Here is a 20,110-nt window from a genome sequence, read left to right as displayed (position 1 = left end):
AGAGTAAATAACGTCTATATTGCCCTATTCAACTGTTTCATTTCAGGACAACAGAGATGAGGAAAACTTGTTAAAGAGACATTTCTAAGCTTTATCCAGAAGGATTGGATTACAAATTTTGCTCTGCAATCCTCCTGGATAAAGCTTAGCTTGTCACTGCATGGACAAAATTTCTTGTACACAGGGAATTGTAAGAAAAAAACTGATCCCAATAACATCATATTCAACACGCAATATCCTCATCACCAGTGGATTGACAAAAGGAACCCTTCATTTGATCAAAATAGTTCGATTTGTTTATCGACTGTTGCACAGTCGCATTGTGACCAGTCCCAATAATATTTTTTAGAAGAGTTTTTACTATTCTACACTTTGCTAATTTCAGTTGAATACATCGCGGAACCTTTACATCGGCTTCTGTGCTCATATCCTCCAATCTTTCTTGGTTAAGTCTCCAAAGTAACACAAGCTAACGAAGTCCGCAATCCGCGTTGATACTAGAGATCGAGTATTGCAAAGAAATCAAACTGAATATTGTTTTTCTATTTTACAGTTGGTGAGACAAGATCCTTTATCTATGTGGCTCGATTTAAAGTGGATGAGAAGGTTGGTGATCACCTGCCACAAACTCAACCAGTTGTCTTTGTTCAGTTATTCTAACTCGTGTATTTCTATTTGCCTCCATCAGGAGCCGACCACGCTGCGTATCCCTGCTACAGTGACATGGAAGAGTGTACAGGTGAGAAGATGTGAACAGTTTTATGTCGAACAAGAACTGTAATGTCCTATGAAATCTATGAGAGAGGCAGAAAAGTGGAGTTTTAAAGGAGATATGAAGTTGCTAACAGAGATCTTTTTGTTTTCTTTTTCAGCTAAACAGCCTGACTTACAGAGTCTCAAGCGATGCCAGCACGTCTTGTCTTCAAAGAGCTGACGTGGATGAACCAGAGGTAACAACGAAGATTGATGGTAGAATAAACTCATCCCGCTGCTTTCAGCTATTTTCATCAATTTATCATACTCTGAGGCAGATTACGTAGCATTCTTTTTCGTTTTTGTCTAACAAAGCGAGAGAAGCGTGAGCTAAGCGGGAGAATCGTGAGCCGCGTGTGAGTCGCTCGATTCTTTAGCATGATTCCCTCTCAGTTTACACTGCTCCCCTTCAGCTAAATGATAACGGAAAAGACTTCTGGGTACTTTTACAGAGCCCAATTGTGCGAAATATGGTTTATGATCCTACGCGGCGTGTAGTGCGAAATCTGTGAGCATAATGACAGCTATAAGTTTAAAGGAACATGTATGGTAAAGACCAAAGACGACACCCATTCTCTTAATTGAGCATGTTCCAAAACACAGATTCCATTGTTGTTTTATTCACTTGAGCGTTAGTAACAGATCTCTGAATTACGTTTTAGCTCATTGACCATATATTGCATTAACAACATGGCATTTTATTTTCTAGCGTCGTAAAGTGTTTGGTTATTTTGCTCTTGGCGTTTTCCTTGGTTTGTTATTCGGAGCTCTGATTGCTGCCATCTTGATACTGGTGGTGATCAAATGTTGCGATAAGGGCAAGATGGCGCCATATTATACGGTGAGTCCTGTAAGCCTGTTCAGCGAGCCGTGAACAACTTAAGGCAAACACGCTACGATACCACCCTTGAGTGCTTTAAAATCGTTTATCTGTTCCTGGAAGTGAACAACTAAAGTTTTAGTGATTGTGTCTGCCATATCGTGGATATCAATTCTGGGCAATTTCTTATAATTTTCAGATGTTTCATTTTATTGTCAGATGATCAGGTCAACCTTTGCAAACAGGTCAAAAAAAGTAGGAGCCCCTGTTTCGGTTTTTGTGGTGTTTTGTGCTTCCTCACTCCTTGACCTTACTGTCTAAACTAAAATCGTTTACAGAATTTACCTTTTACAAAAGTATGTACTCGGTCGATCTTGAAACCCTTTCATTTGTTTTATCTTTTCCAGCGCTTTACTAACACAACCACCATGACTGTTCTGACTGGAGGATCTCAGTATATTTACCACGGCGGTGAAATGCCAGACAACAAACCAGTGGAAACACACAAAGAAATCAGGTAAGAAGAAAGATGTTCTAACATAAGTCTTTTGCAGCGCCTATTTACTCGTTTTAGACGTAACTACGAATGGGAAAAGCGACACACGTTCAACCGCTACTGTTTTTGGCGACTCAAAGCTTAGCCCGTCATCACTAACTGACAAACTTCCTCGCTAGGTGAAAAGAAAATAGTCATAAAAGTTGTGCAACGATAAAGAAAGACATACCGTTGGGTCTTGCAATTAGAGTAGATGTCAAAGGCACTTTTGTTGACTAATTTACGGCACCATGAGCGAAAGAATATGAGTTTGAAAACTAAAGATTTGCGACGCTGTTATCTATTTAACAATTAGCTTTGAGCTTAATACTTCTCGAGCGCCTTCATCAACCATCATGCGTAGAAATAGAGAGCGAATGATCTAAATATTTCGGAGAAAACTACTTTTAGTTTAAAACTTAACAAGACATGCTCGTGGTTTCGTTGAATAGTGATACAAATGAGTCACGCCCGTTGACTCGCTATCCATCACAGAATGAAGAGTGTCGTAGCTAATCAGATTGCAGAATTTGTGATATCTAATAATTATATGGTATTTTTTTATGCTTGTTTTTCAGTATTGTTCAAACTGACGAGAGTATCGTACCTATTCTAGCTCTGGACAAAGCTTCTCAGACAGAGAAAGAGTTCAACAGGTAAAGACGAAAGTTAAAGAGCACACTGCAAAGACCACTGAAATATTCTACAACAACGTAAAGTTTCGCTACTTTACAGAACTTTATGCAGAAATTATTTAAGTAGGCTTGTGACGAGAAACGTTGTGGAAAAAGGCTCTCAACTTTCCCAAAGTCATTAAGGCGGGTGAATTGCCTTTGGCAACTTCACTGTTGAGTTAGAACGCTCTTCGTTTGGTAGTCCTAAAACAAAAACCTAAGTCATTGCAACGACGAGTCGGAAGATAAGAAAATGATCTGAAGAGCCAATGAGAACTCAGTGATCTTGGACTGGACGCTTTCCTTTTGTCTCCTTAGCCTTGATGTACAAGCTACAGCGGCTCTGGATGCTGACTTGGAGGCTCAACGACAAAACATGTTTATCAGAGCTCTCAAACTGCTGGCCAAGAAACTGCGGGTGAAAAGAGACATATCAACTGAACAAGAAAACAAGGTACGTCCACCTCTGATGATAAGAGTCTCGAGATAGGCTTTACACCAGGGCCCAGTTGTTCGAAGGCCGATTAGCGCTAACCCAGGGTTAAATTTTAATCTGCGTTTCTTTATTCCTTTACTCAAAAGCCTTTTTGGGAAAATTTTCAGTGTCCTTTTTAAAGCATCAAGTAGTCATACTCTAAACAAAAAGAATTCGACTGAATTTTCTTGTAAAGCTTTTAGATCTGAAATCGGATTTCACACTAACCCTGGGTTATCTTAACCCAGCTTTGAACAACCCGGCCCAGGTTTACATATGTCTTATGCGGGAAGTTGTGACGTTGCATAGCAACTCGAGATGCAATTCCGTGATATGATGTTGCACACTAAGTTAAAGGAGAGTGCATCTTGCGTCCGTATATCATGCTTGTGTGCACGTGCCCACATGAGTGGAAGGCACCTTTTGAATAGATTCTATAGTGCATAACTAAACCTGAGAACAGAAGACTCACAATTTTTTGGCCTTTATCATTCTCCGCAGTTTACATTGGAAATCAAGCAGGCAATCGGTGCAGTGGCATTTAAAATGGCAGCAGAGTACAGGAGGAAATCTGCTGAGCTCAGAAGGAGGCTGACAGCAGACGGAAAGGTAACCTCGCCACTATAATATTAGAACTTCCAAGATCTTATCTGGAGTTCACCTTTCTAGCTGCTACACATTTGTAAATTTTTTCAGAGAATTTGGTGCGTTATCAGGGTAACATTCTCCAACTGATAAATTTGTCTCTTCTCATCGCATTTGTGTTTGATAATGTATCGTTATTTTTAGGGGAAATTGCATGTTGATCACTTCTAGGGTTATGGAGAAACTGTCTTTAGTAATGGAGAGGTCATTTGATCGACGTCGAATTCCTTACATTCCTTGGTATGCTTTTGCAGAATCGTTTAGATGCCTTACATCGGGAGCAAGCGAAAGAACGGGAGGAAACTGAAAACAAAATCAAGGGACTTGTGAATGAGGTGAGGAGAAATTTACGAAATTTACGTCGACAAAACCTTCGCTTGGTTATTTGGTCTAGATGCAGGTGTTGTTGAATCAATATGTACTGGTCCAGTTTATTCTTGTTTTTAAAAGTGTAATTATTTTGGTTTCTGGGTATGACGTTTCGCGTTGGTGAGCTTGAGCAAAGTTTGGAGTAGCGATTAAGTGAAACAGAATCCAGTCGCACCAAAAAGCTCAAATGTGACATTTTAAGTAAAGTTTCTTAAAACCTTGCTCAGAGAAAAGATGAGACTTAAAAACGGCGAGAAGCATCTCTCTAGGGTAAAACTAATGACAAACATTTTTCCCGACTTGTCTGCATCTCGGGCAGTTTCTGCTTATGGACACTAGGAAGATAATGAGCAAGAGTGAGGTCCTAATCTACTGTTCAAAGGAGACCAAAAAAATGACCAGTGTGGCCTGGGTTCGATTCCGGCACTCCCTCACAGTGTACAAAGAACCACTGTGGTGGTTTGACGAGTATTGCTGTCAAAGTTTGATCTCTCAGACATTTCTGCACAAGAGCCATCAGTATTTTTTTTTCGTTCGATTCAGCGAGAAAAGAAGAACATCCTTGAACTTCTGAAACGGCGGCAAGATGCTCAAGAAGAAGAGCTGAAACAGAATCTAAAACTGGAGCAAGATGTTGAGATGGAGAAGCTCAGAAAGGTAAAACAACCTTTCCTTTGCGTTAACAAGCTAGAATTCATTTCAGCTAAGTTTTAAACCATAGAAAACAAAATTTTGGAGTTTAATTGCCACTTTGTTCGGATCTCTCCGTTTGATTTGATTTCCAACTAGACAGAAAAAAATGTTAGAACCACATTTTACAGCATGATAAACAATGCTGCATGGAAGAACTGCCGGTAGCTTTTATTCGAATCATCACACGCAAAGTTTTTTTCACAGAAGTATTAGGTTTGAACCATGCATGTTTTACCGCACAATAAACAGTATCGCATTAAAGAGCTGGTCAGTAGCTTTTATTTGCATCGACAGTTAAGGGATTTATTCACAGGTACTGTATACGCGACAGAACCACCTTGCACAAAGCATATCAAACTGTTACCTGTTAGTTATACTGTATTTTTCGGTTGTATTCTTCTTTGCAGGAAATTTCGATAAGTAAACGTTTTGCGCTGAAAGAATCTCAAAACCAACTGATTCAGAATTTAATAAAGGATGCAAAACTGAATGAAGAACAAGCGAACGCCATTATGAAGAATCACTTGGCCAACATGGCCGCCATAGACAAAGCTACAGACGAGGAGCGGGCCAGACGTGTCATGGCGCTGGAAATGAGGTTGGCAGAGCGAAGGGCGCTAGCAAAACAGAAGGTATATGAGGAAGCTAAATTAGCCTGAAATTGCTTATCGACATTTTGCCTTTTTTTGTTGGCGCTATTTTAACTTTGAAAATTGCTCCAAATCCAAACTCACCGCTTCCCTTTTCTTCACAGCATGAAGAAGAGGAACGGAAGAAAAGAGATCTAGGCAAGCTAGAACAAAATCACGCTGAAGCACTGGAAAATCTTGTCCGGTAAGACTGTGGTGCTCTGCTTATGTTTGACCTTATAAGAAAATGTACAAATTGCAGCTCCCTCATCAAGATGACTGAGCTGAGATAATCCCGGGTAGATATTGCCCTTTGGCTTGCAAAACCGAAAAACCTTCATTATTATCTTCTTGTCACCAGGTCATCGAATCTCAACTCAGAAGATGCTGCGACTTACTTGGAACGATTTAGAAAAGACTTGGAGGTCGTGGACAGCAAACTTGCAAAAGACAGAAAGCGCCAGGAACAGAAATTACATCATAAACTGACGGCACTTAAGCAGAAAAGAATTGAAGAAAAGGTACAATTAGTGGTTCGATAACATCATTCTTCTCATCTCGTTTATTGTGAAAAATCGTATTGCAGAAGTAGGCTCTAAGTTTTCAGTTTCGTCATTTGCAGTTCGTATTGATCTTAGTCTTCAACTATCCATGGTCCTTGTTTGGTTTGCCGCTCATGTTTTTTCCTATCTTTCCGAACTAATGTGTCATTAACTATTCTCGATGCTGGTGTTTGCACACACACTGTGTACCTCTGAGTTTGAAGTCAATTTTGAATGTCTTACATGACATAGTGTGTGTTTTTCGCCTTAACAGAAAATATGATGATTTATCGTACAAACACCGGCTTTTTTCGACAATTTTGATTAAAGTATCTTCAATAAAGCTCGAATGACTTATCATACAATAAATCTCGTCGTTGATCCGTATTCGTCAAATTTATCATTCGTTCACGCTCAAGAAACTAGGCTGCCTGTGCATGATTCCAAACATCTCTGATAGTTATATTCTAAATAGCTTCATTTAATGTTGATAGTTCTTTATTAGCCTGTTTTGATTGTTTTTAGTTGCGCGAACATCAGCGGGAAATCAAGGAATTTGAAGAACAACAGGATGAGAAGTTTGAACAAGTAGAAATTGGTGAGTTGAATAAACCCGTTTTTTGAATATTTATGATCAAGTTTCTGGTCGTAGCATTATGTGGAACGATTACAGCATTTTAACTCACATGACCAGGTTACCAACAGCAATTCTGCAGCATAGTTGGTGAAGTATTCGAGCTGAAAATCTGAAGGTCTATCATTCAACATCCCGTACGGGTTTGAAGTTTTTCTCTTTTCTATGTCATCGAAAAACTCTAACAAAATTTCTAATGTTTTTCTGGATGATTATTTTTAGTCTATTTCGCCTCTTTTAGTCAGTTATGTCGGACAAATGCAATTATCTGAGGAACTATTTTGCAACAGAATTGATGAAGCTATATGTTAAATAAGATAAGGTCAAAATAAAATCATAAAGCTTATCAATTAAAGGTACTAGACGGTTGAATTTAACCCAGACAACAAGAATATAATGTCAATGCAACTTTTGTTTTTTTCAGATACTGTGTCTTCCATAACTGAGAAGCAGAAAATTTTGCAAAAACATCGACAAGAAATTGAGGAAATAGAGCAAACTTCTGACAGAGAGGTAAGCTCTGCTCACAACGCAATAGCAAAGATGTAATAGAGGTTTTGATATTTAGTTGTTATAGACAGGAACGGATTGTCCAGTTTGGGGTAAAGGGGTGGTACACGGTAGGTTGTTATGTCACAAATAATTGCAAAAGGGGGGATGAGCCACTTCACCCTTAAACCCCCCCCCCCCCCCCCCACCCTTTCTCTTCTAAAGCCACCTTTGTCTCGAATTTGATGTGTTGCTTTAAAACGGGAGGCGCCCTTTCCAAAGAAACACATCATACTCAAGGCAAAGCCTCTCACCAACGTTTTGTGCTTTGACCTGTTCTGGGTATAGAAGTTGGTTTAAAGTTGAGTGGTAGTCCCACGAAGTCCTCATTAGATGTCACCGAACTTATCTCGTCTACCTCTAAATTCATGACAGCAGTTGTTTTTTATGTGTACCTTGGAAATTGTGGGCGGGACACTGGCGCGCGGTCAGCCGAGATTGATCTCCTTGCGCATGTTCGACGTCAGACTGCTATGTTGCTCAAAATATGACTCACAAATACGAGTATTTTACGCCTCAGTGAGTTCGTCCATTCTGTTTTACTTGAGTAGTGATTTGTATGACTTTTTTCTCGAAGGCTGCAGAACAAATCGAAGCTCTCAGAGATCAACAGACACACGATGGGAACCAGATGATCAAAAACAATACTCAAAAAATGTATCAGGAGTTGGTTAATAAAGGTAAGGAATTTATTAGAAGGATATTGACCTTAGTCGACCGATCTGACAGTTGGCCGTTATGATTTAATTTGGTTCTAGTTTTACAACACTCAATCGAAAAGCATTCTGGTTTTGAATCTGATCATTTGTGAGGTTGGTAGCTTTTCCAGATAATTGTAGATCAATGTGAAGTCACACTAATGTAAACTGGAATTTTCTTGTAGGTTTATCTGAGTCTGAGAAGGAAGCAATTTTGGAACGGCATATGGCGGACATTGCGATGCAGCAAGAGGCCAGAGAAGAAGAGCGAAAACGTCAAAGAGGAATGCTGGAGGTTAGTTAGTTGTTTGTGAAAAAAATTTTTTTCTCACTCAACGAACCAGTCGTCTTTTGTACTTTTGAGTCGAAGAAGGTTGTGTCTATGGTAGCTTTCCTATCTGGTATCAGATAGACTAAGTCTTGGTGTATAAAATCCTTCAATGTGGTGAAGAACTTCTCTATTGCATAGAGTCCCAGGAGATATGGAACTGAGTAACAGTAGGCTTGCTGGTTGATACACAAAATTTTCTGCTTTTTTGTGAGCTTGCATTTTTGCTGAAATACATCAATGTGAGCTCAATAGAAGTTAACTACACCTGACATATCAATAACTTTTTTTGGTCAACTGTTACCGATTGATTGACTTATTGATTGACTGATTGATTGACTTATTGATTGACTTATTGATTGATTGATTGACTGACTGATTGACTGATTGATTGACTGATTGATTGACTGATTGATTGATATAGAAAAGACTAGAAAAACAACGTGCGGCTTTAGAGAAGAAAATGAAGGAAGAACAAGTGGAACAGGCCGAAATCAGGAAACAAGAGGATAAGATCGTTGGGTGAGTCTTCGAATTACTCTTTCTGGCAGACTTGTTAGATAATGTAATTACATTAGTTTCAACTTAACTCTTAGTTGCACTGGCATGAAGGCAGAGGAATCTCGATTGCTCAATTGAATTCGTTTTTTTTTTTTTCTGGGTGCACAAGGGTTTAATGATTTCATTTCTGTCTGTAAACTTTCTACTGTTTATTTTTATTTTTTTCTATATTTATTATTTCCATATATTTTTTAACTTGGTCGGAATGAACACTCAGGCTCCCAGTTCGAGTTTGAAAAAGAAAATGAGAAATATTGCTCGCTAAAAGGCTTTGTGGATATGAAAATTCTTGCGATGTGTATCGCAAAAATTGTTTGATAGAAGAGCAAGTGTAGAATGTCAAGCGACCGAGACGTAAAACTTTTAAATCTTTACAGGGATTTGATAATCAATCAAGTTGCAATGTCTGAGGAGGAAAGAGAGAAAATCATTCAAGAACACGAGAAGAACCTGGCTGCACTTGAAAGCAGGTAGGGATTTCCTCATCAACCTCGCCTTACTAATTTTCACTCGTGCTTTAGTTGTATCCTAACACATTTAGCCTCAGTTCGATTGTGCCATTTTCATCTTCTATTCTCAAATAACCAGGCATAGGTCTCATATTCCAGGTTTTGTTAACTATTGTCTCCCCATAAGAGCTTCATATCAAATGTTTTTGTCTTGGTGTCGCATTTTTCGTAATTTTGTAAGATAGATTTCTTTTCAGACCTTGCCAGGTGTGCGCCAAGATCTTACCAACACCTCTTACATGTCAGTTGACGCAAGTGATTATGGATCTTTTCTTATTGCTATTTTTTTTCTCCTTTTTCTTTTCTTATTAGTCTGACCCTAAACAAGTTACGTCAACGGCAAATGTTGGAGGACAAACTTGCCCAGCGGAGGAAGAGAAAAATGGAAGAGTTGGAAAAGAAACAAATGCATGAGACTAAGGTAACAAATTTCCTAAATTGCTCACAGATTTCCTGTCTAAAGGAACCTGAAACTCAGGCTTCCATGGATACTTTCTTCACCCGAAAATTGACAAAGAAGCGAGTGAGAAAATCAAGTGCGAAAGAATTGTTTTTTTTTTTTGTGCCTGTTACTTTTGCGTCCCGAGGGGAGTGAATTAAAACGTTTTTACACATATTAGATCTCTTTCAAGCTGGATCCCGTTTCTGAAAAAAATTAATCCATTACTTGCAAGGAAATGGGACAGATGTAGTTATTCTCGCGGTCACTGACTTAAAATAAAAAAACACTTAGGCTTTGGGAGGTTATATTTCATCTGTTCTACCCCTCTTTTAGGATCGGGATTACAGCGACAAAATCTTAGTGGAAGGCGAAGATATAGAGATGATCAAGAAACACGAGCAAGAGAAAATGGCGGCGATGAAGGAGGATGAGTTGCAAATCGATGATGAAATGGAAGCGGTATGGATACTTTGTGTCGTTGTTGACATCGCTTTAAATATGAGCAGTTCGCCATAAGATACTTCTGTCTTCTCAAAATACTCACAAATTAAAGCTCACATTTGGACTTTCTTCAAATTGGCAGCTGCATGACAATTACTGTAAACCAACGGGTGTTAAGCTTCAGGCCAATTTCGCTAGCGCCAAAAATACTAATATGAGGTAGTGTCCTATGTTTATTAGTCTCACAGCCCCATTAAATCCCGATTTCGCTGAAGCTAGAGAAGTTCCCTGTAAATTGAAACTTTCCCAGTAAAAAAATGTCTGAAGATATGAACAATTTAAAAACGCTATGTGTCGCTGTGATTTGTGGTATTTCGTCTGGACATTCGCCTCTTTCTAACTGACATAAAGTGGCTCAGGTTGTCAAGGAGTATGGTAGTACTAGGGCAATAGTATCATTTTGTTGGTTGTGCTGTTCCACTAGATAACTGGTAAATAATGAATCAACCTGAATTAACCTCACCACAGCGAAATTTAGCAGCAATTAAAAGACAGCTGGTTTTTCATTGCGCTTTTAGATTTCTTCCGTTTTCTCATTTTTTTTTCGCGTAAAACTTGTGTTGTTCAATTTGTATCGGTTTTAGGTTAGGCAAGAAATGCTCGCAGAAAGGTCTAAGAGGCTCGAGGAACATCACGAAAAACTGGGTGCAATTATTGCCAACCTACAGATTGAGAAAGCAAAACAGGTACAACTATTAACTTATTATCAAGAGAAATATCCTCCTTTTCTCTATACCTCATTCATTCTTTACCTCTGCAACATTTTCGCTGCAATTTGAAAAGATGTGTAGCTCTTTGACTCATATTGTACCTTTGCGAAGGAATTTTACCTGCCTAAGATAAGAAAAGCCTGGTTAAGTTTGAGGCTCGAGGGTTCATCCTCAGACAGGACCGACTCTCAGGGTTTCTACCGAGAAGAACGTATTTTCTTTTGACGACATCTAAATATATATGGGCGATCTAGTCTCACATGTCGGACTTGTCGAGGACCCGTCTCTTTCATCCCTATGGCTCTTATATGCAGGGAATCATAAACATCTCAGGTAGTCAAAATAAGGAGCACAGTAGGGCACGAAGCTTTTAGTTTTGTGTTCTAGAGGTTGCCTTTGTCTGAACAGGTTCACACGTCTTAAAAAATCCAATTTGCTAATGACTTTAAACAAAACAAACAAACCAAACGATCAAAAGTTTCTCCCATCGGAGCCATGGAAAAGGAGACATTTAGACTCAGGTTTACACGTCTAGTGTCACTGCACCAGATTTCAAGATTATTTTTCCTTATTCTTACTAAAACGGCTATTGTCTTCTGAATAGATCTCAAAGATATCAATGCAACAACAGGCTCTGGGCCAGCTTCAAGCAGGTTTAATTGATGAATTAGAATCCAAAGGAACCTTCCAGGATCCTGAGACGCAGAAAATTATGGAAAAATATCAAAAGGTACCTGTTATCTGTTTTTCTAAGGGGGTGAGGAGATGGAAGAAATTGAAACCAAAAGACTGGATTCGCGGCACTTTGGGTCTTATTCCAAAAGTAATCCCTAAGTTACTTTTGGACTCAAGGTTACCCGCATTGGATTGACCTCGTGTGGTAGGGAGGGAGGGAGCAGAGATACTCTTTTGCCCTTTATTTTAAGTCCTGACAAACTCACCGGAAGACACTGTTAGTTTCATTCCTGGGCTTTGTTTTATTAATTTTAAAAAAATACACACATTTTCTTCTGTTTGATAGGATACAAAAAATCTTGAAGATAATTTGAAAGAACAAAAAGAAAGACAGGAAAAGGTAGGTATCAATATCCGTCGATAAGGTCTCTGAGATCGGCTTTTATCCTCGGAAATTATGCTCATAGGTACCACATTTAATCTGGAATTTTGGGACATTTGATTTTTTTTCCAGCGATAAATGTTCTTGTCTCACAGCCAATAACATCACGGCAAAGCTCATCAATCATGGTTCACGAACCGGAATTATGACGTTCGACTGACAAACAACCTCTCTCTTTCTTCTGATGTCGAATTCGACTTAAGATGTCGAATCGTTGGTCACCTCTACTGATAACAGTGCTTTTCAAGATTACGATCATTCAGATGATCAGACTACACGATAAAATATTCTTTTTCTTCACTCATTTTTCGTCTTCCCTTACTTAACTTGCTTACTGTGTCTCATTTAGGCACTGAAAGAACGCCTTCAGGAGAGGATGAGGCAGAGAGAGGAAACTCTTGTCCAGAAACAGAAGGTAAATCCCATAATCTTGTATTATTTAAGTTAAATAAAAAAAGCTCAAAGCGTAGATGCTGTTGTAAATGTGAGAGGGAACACGGACCCAACGAAGAACTCTCAATAGGAGATCTTTATGATAAAAGGGAACAACATTACAAACTACGTACAGCTCTTTGCCATCCGCAATTATTTGAGTGTAATTATGTTTTTCCCTATATAAATGAGTGGTATATCGCTGGCTGCTGGCGACAAATCCAATGTTTTTTCCAATGTGATGTTACGATTTCTCGCAAAGGTCCACCGAAATAATTTTGCACAACATTCCATTGAAGATTCAAAAGTTTTTATTATTTCTCATTACTTACATATAAATTTTTCACAACATCGAACAACTTACTGGTTCTTAATGATTTATTTCCTCTAAGGACGAGTTAACTCAGTACTTAAACAGTCTGAACGTGAACAACATGGCCATGAAGCTGCGAAAAGCTGCTTTGAAGGCGAGACACGAGAAGGAACGCAATGAAATGAAAAACAGACTACAGAAGGAGATTGACCAATCGATTAATGAATTAAAGATGACATTTGACATAAAGAGAATGCAGGCGATTGAGGAACAGGTAGTTGAAGAGTAGCGTTTGTTTTAAAGCTATTTTCTCCCGGGTGTCTTAGAACCGAAACAAAATAGTTGCACTGATCAATCAGAGAGGAGGAAATTTTCAGAGGAAGCCAACGTGAACTTACAGTAAACACTAAACAATCAGCCCAAGGTGCGGGGAAAACGCGCGTAAGTAAATCCCGAGGGGTTTCCAATTTGGCACCTGATTGGTTGGGACTGTGTTTCGAAGTTGTTTGAACCAATCAAATGTTGAGAATGGGAAGTGCTTATATTAAACAAGTTTTGCAGAAAGGGAGCAAATCTAGCCTTGTCGTGGGATGAAACTGGATAAACACTTCGGGTCTCTTTTATTGGCAACGAGTTTTATTCTGTTGGAAAAGAAATTTGTTTTTTAGGTGTCCGATGTATTTGCAATATGCCGGTGCGTAAGCAAACTTAGGCGAATCAAGCAAATTGACTTTATATCTCTGTGTAGATCCTTCCTCTTTACTTATGACAGCCCTAAATGCTATCGAATGAAGCCTTTCAATTCCCTTTAGTCTTTTTCCAAACGGGCCTGATTTTTTCTCTCTCTCTCTTCTTTTCAGAATATCAAGTTGATCTCCATTTTAGTTCAACAAGGTAAACTTCAGGAAGGTGAACTGGAATCTGTGCTCAAATACCTTTTCCCCAAAAAGTAAGTTCTAACTTCGTTAAAAGTAGTTTTGTCATTTTTATCGTCAATTTCTTTATTAGCAGCCCACCTGCAAGGGCCATTTCTTTCTTTTTTAGGACCTTTAAAGTTCCTTTCTTGACAATGATGTGCGACTCTTTCTCCTCAGATCTTCTAACGAAATCGACGAGCTTCTCTCTAAGATATACGGTTCAAATCATACTAAAGAAAGTAAACAGACTTTCACAGACCCTCGGTAAGTTTGTAATACTGATATCTAAGTGGTATGACGAATTATAATCTCTGAACATTGAGCGCTGGATGAATTGTTAGAGGGTTGTTTGCACTATACGGGAGATTTTATCGTCAGCGCCTTGGATCGAAAGCTCCTGCGTCAAGCTGTGGGCTGGACAGTGTGTTGTGATGTTGGTCAAGCCACTTTACTCCCACAGTGGCCATCCTTATCTCGAAGTATGAATAGGTACCGCCAAAGCTGTGCGGACAACTGATAAAATGTTAGCAGGTACCTGCCATTCACTTGCATACCATCAAGGCTGAATAGCAATATTGCTCGGTGTTTCATCCCAAAGAATTCTTAATCAACCGCAGATAAGCGCGCGGCAGTTATGAAAGTCATTTTTTTAAAGATACGCAATGTATCTATTTTATTTTTTCTTTTCGCAATTTTTTTTCTAATACGAAAGTTATGGACGAGACAATTAAAGTGTTGAAGTTATTATTTCAAACATTGTGTTTTAGGAGACCAAGTACATTAGAGGCTAGGATCAGAAGGAGAAGTTCTGTCCATATGACCACGCCTCCGGCAGGAAGGTACGTGTAGCTTATTTATTTTTTGGGTTTTCGTCCTAACATAATTAAATTTGACTTTGGACGATTATATTCTGATTTAGTACTTTTCCCTTTATTTTGACAACGCTGCACTAACATACTCCCTTGTATCATTAAGCTTAACGCCTGCTCACATTTAGTATTGCTCATTCCTTAATGCTATGGGCTTCAATTTCTCCAGCTGCTGACACTTCTCAGCTGTTCAGATGGGGTCGCTGTGACAGTCTACGTCTAGTGACTTAAGAGTTCTAGTGGAGGTTTTTGTTGTAACGAAAAGATACTCAGGTCGCTGCGTAGCATCGCACACTTTCAAACTGGTGTGAATGTGGGTGATGATATGTCGAAGGAACGTTTTCCGGGAAAAGCAGACCCGGAAGAGCTTGTCACAAAAACCTATCGCTGTGGCAATCGCCAAGTGTTTTCTCTGGCCCTAAATTGAAAGCCTCATAGAAAACTAACAATTATCGTAGCGTTGGTGTCGCTTGTTCAATAGATTCAAATTTTTTGAGCCGTGTTCACACTTACTCTCAAATAACGTTTTTAATCCTATACAACACCCATTAAAAGGAGGAAAATCCACTAAAAGCCAAAGTTGTCTCCAAAATTTGCATTTTGCAAATCCTTTGATATACAGGAGAGCTCTGGCCAATCAAAAGTAGGAATGTGCCACAAGTTCACGTGGCAACAAAAGAATTTGTCAAAATTAAAACGTTTAACTTTTATAGTAACTGCATGAGTATGCTTTCAGTGAGACACCTCCGTCTGATCCAAATCACAACCAATAAGAAGACGTCTTAAGTCAACGGCCGTGACATGACAGGTCAGTTATTGCGTGACCTCCTCAATGTGCGCAAATGGCGTTACTTCCTCTCGTTTGACATTCTCAGGCTGACTTTCTAAACTTATTAGACACCATGACATTTTCCATTTGATCGAATCCTCAATCATGATTTGCACTCGTACTAAGCGGCGTTTTCTGTCTTATTTTAATTATAATTTTATTCGTTTTTTTTTGTTTTTTTTTCTGGTTGTTTAGCTCGGAAACGCCGTTGTAACTAGCACAAAATGAAACCGCAAGCGGTATTTAACGAGCGAACAAGGCGTAATTGGAGTAGTCGCGCTAATCTATGCTATTTTCTTTAATTTTACTGCTTTAACCTTGCACGTAAAATTGACATCTAACATCTCAGTAGCGTAACTTAATTGTTTACCTCTATATCCTGATAAAGTAGTCTATATTCTAGCCGCAATTACACAGCACATCGGTCAAACGTCAGGCATGCGCGAAGGGATGAATTCTGGCCGGTTGCGCAGCAATTTCGCGCGCAGAATTTCATAGGGAAACATAAGAATTCTCGCAAAAGAAGCAATGCAAAATTGACACGTTCATAGAAATCAATGAAGGTAAACAAAAGAAGGGAAAAGGAAACTCGAGGCTTTTTGGACACAAAACGTGTCAAGTGCGGGTATTATCTTGACTTTTGAAAAGTCAACGGAATGCTTATGTGGTTGTTTGTAAGTTGTGAGCAGACGTTTGACCGCTGTGTTCAATAACATTGCATTTGCTTCCCATGTGAAAGTTAAGGACACTTATTCAAAAAAAGTTGCTAGATTTGTTTAAACGATTTATAGTTTCCGTGATAAATTTCTTGTCGCTTTAGTTACACTTTCAAATTTCGTGCTTTGGGAATTGTCTCTGAGCAAACTCTGAGTAATTCAGTCTCTGTGGATAAGTAAGGGAACTTCTGATGGAAAAAAGCGTCAGTTTTTTTATTTCTTACACCGCTTATAATACTTCTTACGGGAAAACTTGCTAGTGTGGTGGAGTAAATGAAACTTCCTTGCAAATAAACAGTGAACTATTACACTTTTTAATGGCCCCTGACGCACTCTGGAGTTCAAAATACTACACTAATTATTTTAAAGACCACCGTCAAATGGGTGAAACTTGCGATATCTAAAAGAGTTCAAAAGACCGAACCCGTAAGCGGTGATTGGTGGATTTAAGTTTTTTGTTTGTCTAGAAGTATCTATCATAGTCTGTTATTGGTCGTTGTAAACACGATTGGCGGCGTCAAAAGGGAATTATTCTAGGGTGAAGTCTTCAATTTGTGTAAAGTCTTGTTGTCGTGGGGCATAGAACCTGTGCAATTGGTTCAAATGTGAATAGGTGAAATAATCCGATTCTCTATTTTTATCTGAAGTAGCATGTGGTCACTGTGTCTTCTTAGATTATAAATGAATGACTTATAGCAAAATAATTATTTCATTCCTCCATTCTTTGCTTAAATAAAAGCATGCTAGAGGAGAAAAATGGAAAGAAAACGTTATTTCAACATTTTTTTTAAAAAAATCTATGTAGAAAACAAAGCAAAACGAGGAAAATGTCCAAGAAATACCAAGAAGAACTTCCACCGATAAACTTCAAGGGCAGCAAGAAAGGATTTAACCTGAATGATTCAAATCGTGGCTATCATACTCTTACAGATGATGAGGAAAATGAATTCCAAAGGAAAACAGTTAATCAGCAACCTGCACCTCAGAAGAGAGGCTCTTATCAACAACTGACGGAAGAAAATAATCAAGAGCTTGTCGACGCAATGTTTGGCGATTCCCCTGAAAAAGTAAGAAAAAAATCAGGCAAGAAGCAGAGGAGAAGACGCCCGAGGGATGATGACGATGAGCCAGTGGTTTGAGAAATGGTAACATGAAGTTGTCATCAAAGTTTTTATGGGAAGGGAAGTAGAGGGAGAAGGGGAGTGTTGGGTGTAGTGAAAAAGGGGGGGGGGGGCAGGAATTAATGTGCCACCATCTTGCTCCTCCCCCCCGCCCCGAAACCTAATGATAGTTTGACCTCCCATATTCATACACTTTTTGAGTGACAAAAATATTGGGCTTGCTCGCACGTAATTTGACCGCACAATAGAATGTGTGCATGCACATCTTATTTGATTAGGAGATGTCTGCACACATACTATTGTAGGAACACTACTACCGCAACAGGGCTGGGTTGTTCAAAACAAGATTTACCTTAACCGGGGTTACTGGAAATTTTAAATTTAATTTTATAGCTTTGCTAAGGGGTTTTTCTTCTCTTTTTTTCCCATTAGTTTCTAATCATATTGAGATAAACCCCAACAGAACCTTAACTCTTAAACGCGCTCCGCTACATGAGAAATAAATTCAAGGTTAACTTTTAAACCTAGATTAATGTTAACTCCCTTTCGAACAACCCGGCTGAGGTGTCGAAATTAACTTTTTTTCCAGAAATTTAAGACGTCTTAATTCGTACGTTCCTCTTCAGAACATTATTGTAAATATATTTGAATGTTAAAACATTTAACCATTTCATACGTCATAGTTTCGTCATCCAGCACGATTCTTATCTTTCCTCGACTCCCTCACCCTCGTATCCTTTTAAACGATGCACAGCCTTGAAATAATTTGCATCATTCAAGGCGAAATTGTTCTTGGTTTTGGTGTAATGTTCGCTACCCGACAAAGAGGAAAATGCGTATCCAAAGTCAGTGAAAACTGACTTTGGATACGTAACTGCATACATTCATTGGTACAATGCAATTGGAAAAACATTTGCAGGCAAATACTTTCTCTTAAGAGGCCTGCAGTATGAAATATCCACGTTAGTTGAACACGGTATTTAAATGTTTATAAATATAGACTAGACAAGAATTATCCTGTCTTGATGGAGAGTAAAAGTGAACGCACTAGGAATATTTAAAAAAATGGATTATTTTTTGCACCTCAATATATATTGTTGCAACATATTTATTTTCTCTATATCGGAGGGGTCTTTTTTTACCTGAATGTTGGGGAATGTATAAATTATATTTAGCCTGTCTGAACACTGTATGAGACAAAACTATTTACTTGCAACTGAATAAAACATAATTAAAATTGCAAATGATGAATTTTTGGTAAGGGAAGGTAATGTTTTCATATCTGTACGCCACCGTATTTTATACATAGAAAAAAGATGATAAGCAAAGTTCGTCTCGCCATCTTGCGTCTTAGCGACTGACATTTCTTCAATTTCTCTGTCTCCTTTTTCACTTAAAAGGAACTTCTTGAATTATTTTTATTCGTCTTAAGTTATTTATCAGGGCCACAAGCTTTTAAGATTTTAGTGTTTTATGCATCTATTATACTTATGGGTGAACGATAATTTTGCTTCTCTGTATATTAAAATGGTAATGATTCCTGCCCACTGAGGTCTTTCAGCTGTCCTTCTCACATCAATTCTTGAGACTTAGCTTGTATTAAGCAAAGACGTTCGCTGCCCCTTAATTCCCTCAAAATAATTTACTTTTTGTCTTTTGCAAAAAAAAAAAACAAACAAAAAAAAAAACGGTAATCATCGTTTTCTTTTCTATCCAAAGGACATCAAGGACAGATTTACAATGTACAACTCTCCTTTAAGTCAGATAGCATAATAAAACTTCTCACTGACGGTGCAAACAATCGATAATTGTCTCCGGATATGCTATCATTTTAGAGCTTAAACTACAAATTAAATACTGGATAAAGGTGCAGAGGACATGACAAACGAGTGTAACAAATGAGGAGTCCGAGTTCAATAGATATTCATTATATTATTGCTCTTCGTATCTTCCCATCGATGCAAGCAATCTCTTCTCCGCCCACGGAATCAAAGAGAGATACTTGCGCTCGGGTGGCAAGTTTGGCGAGCCCTTTACGCCCCTATACGGTTTTCGAATTTTTTTGGTTGTTGTTTTCGTTAATTTTGTGTAAGCTTTTTTTCATTTGCATGTGCACGGGATCTTTGATATTGAGAGGGATTGCTTTAGCAAAAAGTTACAGCTTACTCTTCAATTTTCAGCATATGCCCAACGGCTCAAATTAAAGCAGTTTTATAAAAGCCCAGAATTAGACAAAGTTTCCAGCTGCGTAATTTTTTGTCTTTTGTTCGTCCTTTGTTTGCAATGACAGTCTTGTAATTACAAAATTTGTACCATAAAGAGCTTTGGATGTTCAAAGTTATTATTATAATGCATATAATGTGCATTTAGAAATAAACAAAACCTAACATTTGAAAAAAAATCGAAAAATCAAATATATAGAACCAGTCCTTACTACACTGTTCAATATATTTTGTATATCACGAAAGCATAGCAATGAAGAATCTCGTTTTGGAGAGAGTACTTAGACGACTCGAAGAGGAAAGATTTTACCATCATGTAGTGGTGAAATAGTCCTTATTGTAATCTTGGCATATCTCAAGCTTTATGAATATGGAAAAATATTGGTGACCAAAAGTGATATAGATTTTGCTAGAATTATCATAACATCTAGCTAAATATATCCGTTGTATTTAAGCACTGGGCACATATTTCGAAGCCTTTCAAAATTAGCAAACATCGATGTTGGT

The 20,110-nt window shown here is 38.4% G+C and overlaps 1 protein-coding gene across 2 annotated transcripts in view; it reads left to right on the top strand.

Moving 5' to 3' along the window:
• The window catches only part of LOC131785488 (uncharacterized), a 29,824-nt gene extending 11,199 nt beyond the window's left edge, over positions 1–18,625 (top strand). Inside the window, exons 10-40 of one of the 2 annotated variants that reach the window (XM_059102372.2) lie at positions 554–606; positions 689–739; positions 873–950; positions 1,463–1,594; positions 1,981–2,090; positions 2,687–2,764; positions 3,101–3,236; positions 3,759–3,866; positions 4,157–4,237; positions 4,815–4,928; positions 5,372–5,596; positions 5,719–5,798; positions 5,955–6,114; positions 6,661–6,733; positions 7,194–7,282; positions 7,896–7,998; positions 8,202–8,311; positions 8,769–8,866; positions 9,283–9,375; positions 9,727–9,835; positions 10,190–10,315; positions 10,942–11,043; positions 11,672–11,797; positions 12,089–12,142; positions 12,534–12,599; positions 13,009–13,203; positions 13,790–13,878; positions 14,024–14,110; positions 14,614–14,685; positions 15,452–15,523; positions 17,066–17,202. In XM_059102372.2, the coding sequence (XP_058958355.2) occupies positions 554–606; positions 689–739; positions 873–950; positions 1,463–1,594; positions 1,981–2,090; positions 2,687–2,764; positions 3,101–3,236; positions 3,759–3,866; positions 4,157–4,237; positions 4,815–4,928; positions 5,372–5,596; positions 5,719–5,798; positions 5,955–6,114; positions 6,661–6,733; positions 7,194–7,282; positions 7,896–7,998; positions 8,202–8,311; positions 8,769–8,866; positions 9,283–9,375; positions 9,727–9,835; positions 10,190–10,315; positions 10,942–11,043; positions 11,672–11,797; positions 12,089–12,142; positions 12,534–12,599; positions 13,009–13,203; positions 13,790–13,878; positions 14,024–14,110; positions 14,614–14,685; positions 15,452–15,488 (3,035 nt within the window). In that variant the 3' untranslated portion in view covers positions 15,489–15,523; positions 17,066–17,202. Of the gene's footprint in view, positions 1–553; positions 607–688; positions 740–872; positions 951–1,462; positions 1,595–1,980; positions 2,091–2,686; positions 2,765–3,100; positions 3,237–3,758; positions 3,867–4,156; positions 4,238–4,814; positions 4,929–5,371; positions 5,597–5,718; positions 5,799–5,954; positions 6,115–6,660; positions 6,734–7,193; positions 7,283–7,895; positions 7,999–8,201; positions 8,312–8,768; positions 8,867–9,282; positions 9,376–9,726; positions 9,836–10,189; positions 10,316–10,941; positions 11,044–11,671; positions 11,798–12,088; positions 12,143–12,533; positions 12,600–13,008; positions 13,204–13,789; positions 13,879–14,023; positions 14,111–14,613; positions 14,686–15,451; positions 15,524–17,065 lie in introns of both variants that reach the window. The other variant, XM_066166783.1, reaches the window with a different exon arrangement.
• The last annotated feature ends 1,485 nt before the right edge of the window (positions 18,626–20,110 follow it).

This window comes from Pocillopora verrucosa, chromosome 1, assembly GCF_036669915.1.
Source record: "Pocillopora verrucosa isolate sample1 chromosome 1, ASM3666991v2, whole genome shotgun sequence".
NCBI classification, from domain to species: Eukaryota; Metazoa; Cnidaria; class Anthozoa; order Scleractinia; family Pocilloporidae; genus Pocillopora; species Pocillopora verrucosa.
Note: the sequence above shows the minus strand (reverse complement) of the source record. Positions and strands in the feature narration are given on the sequence as shown.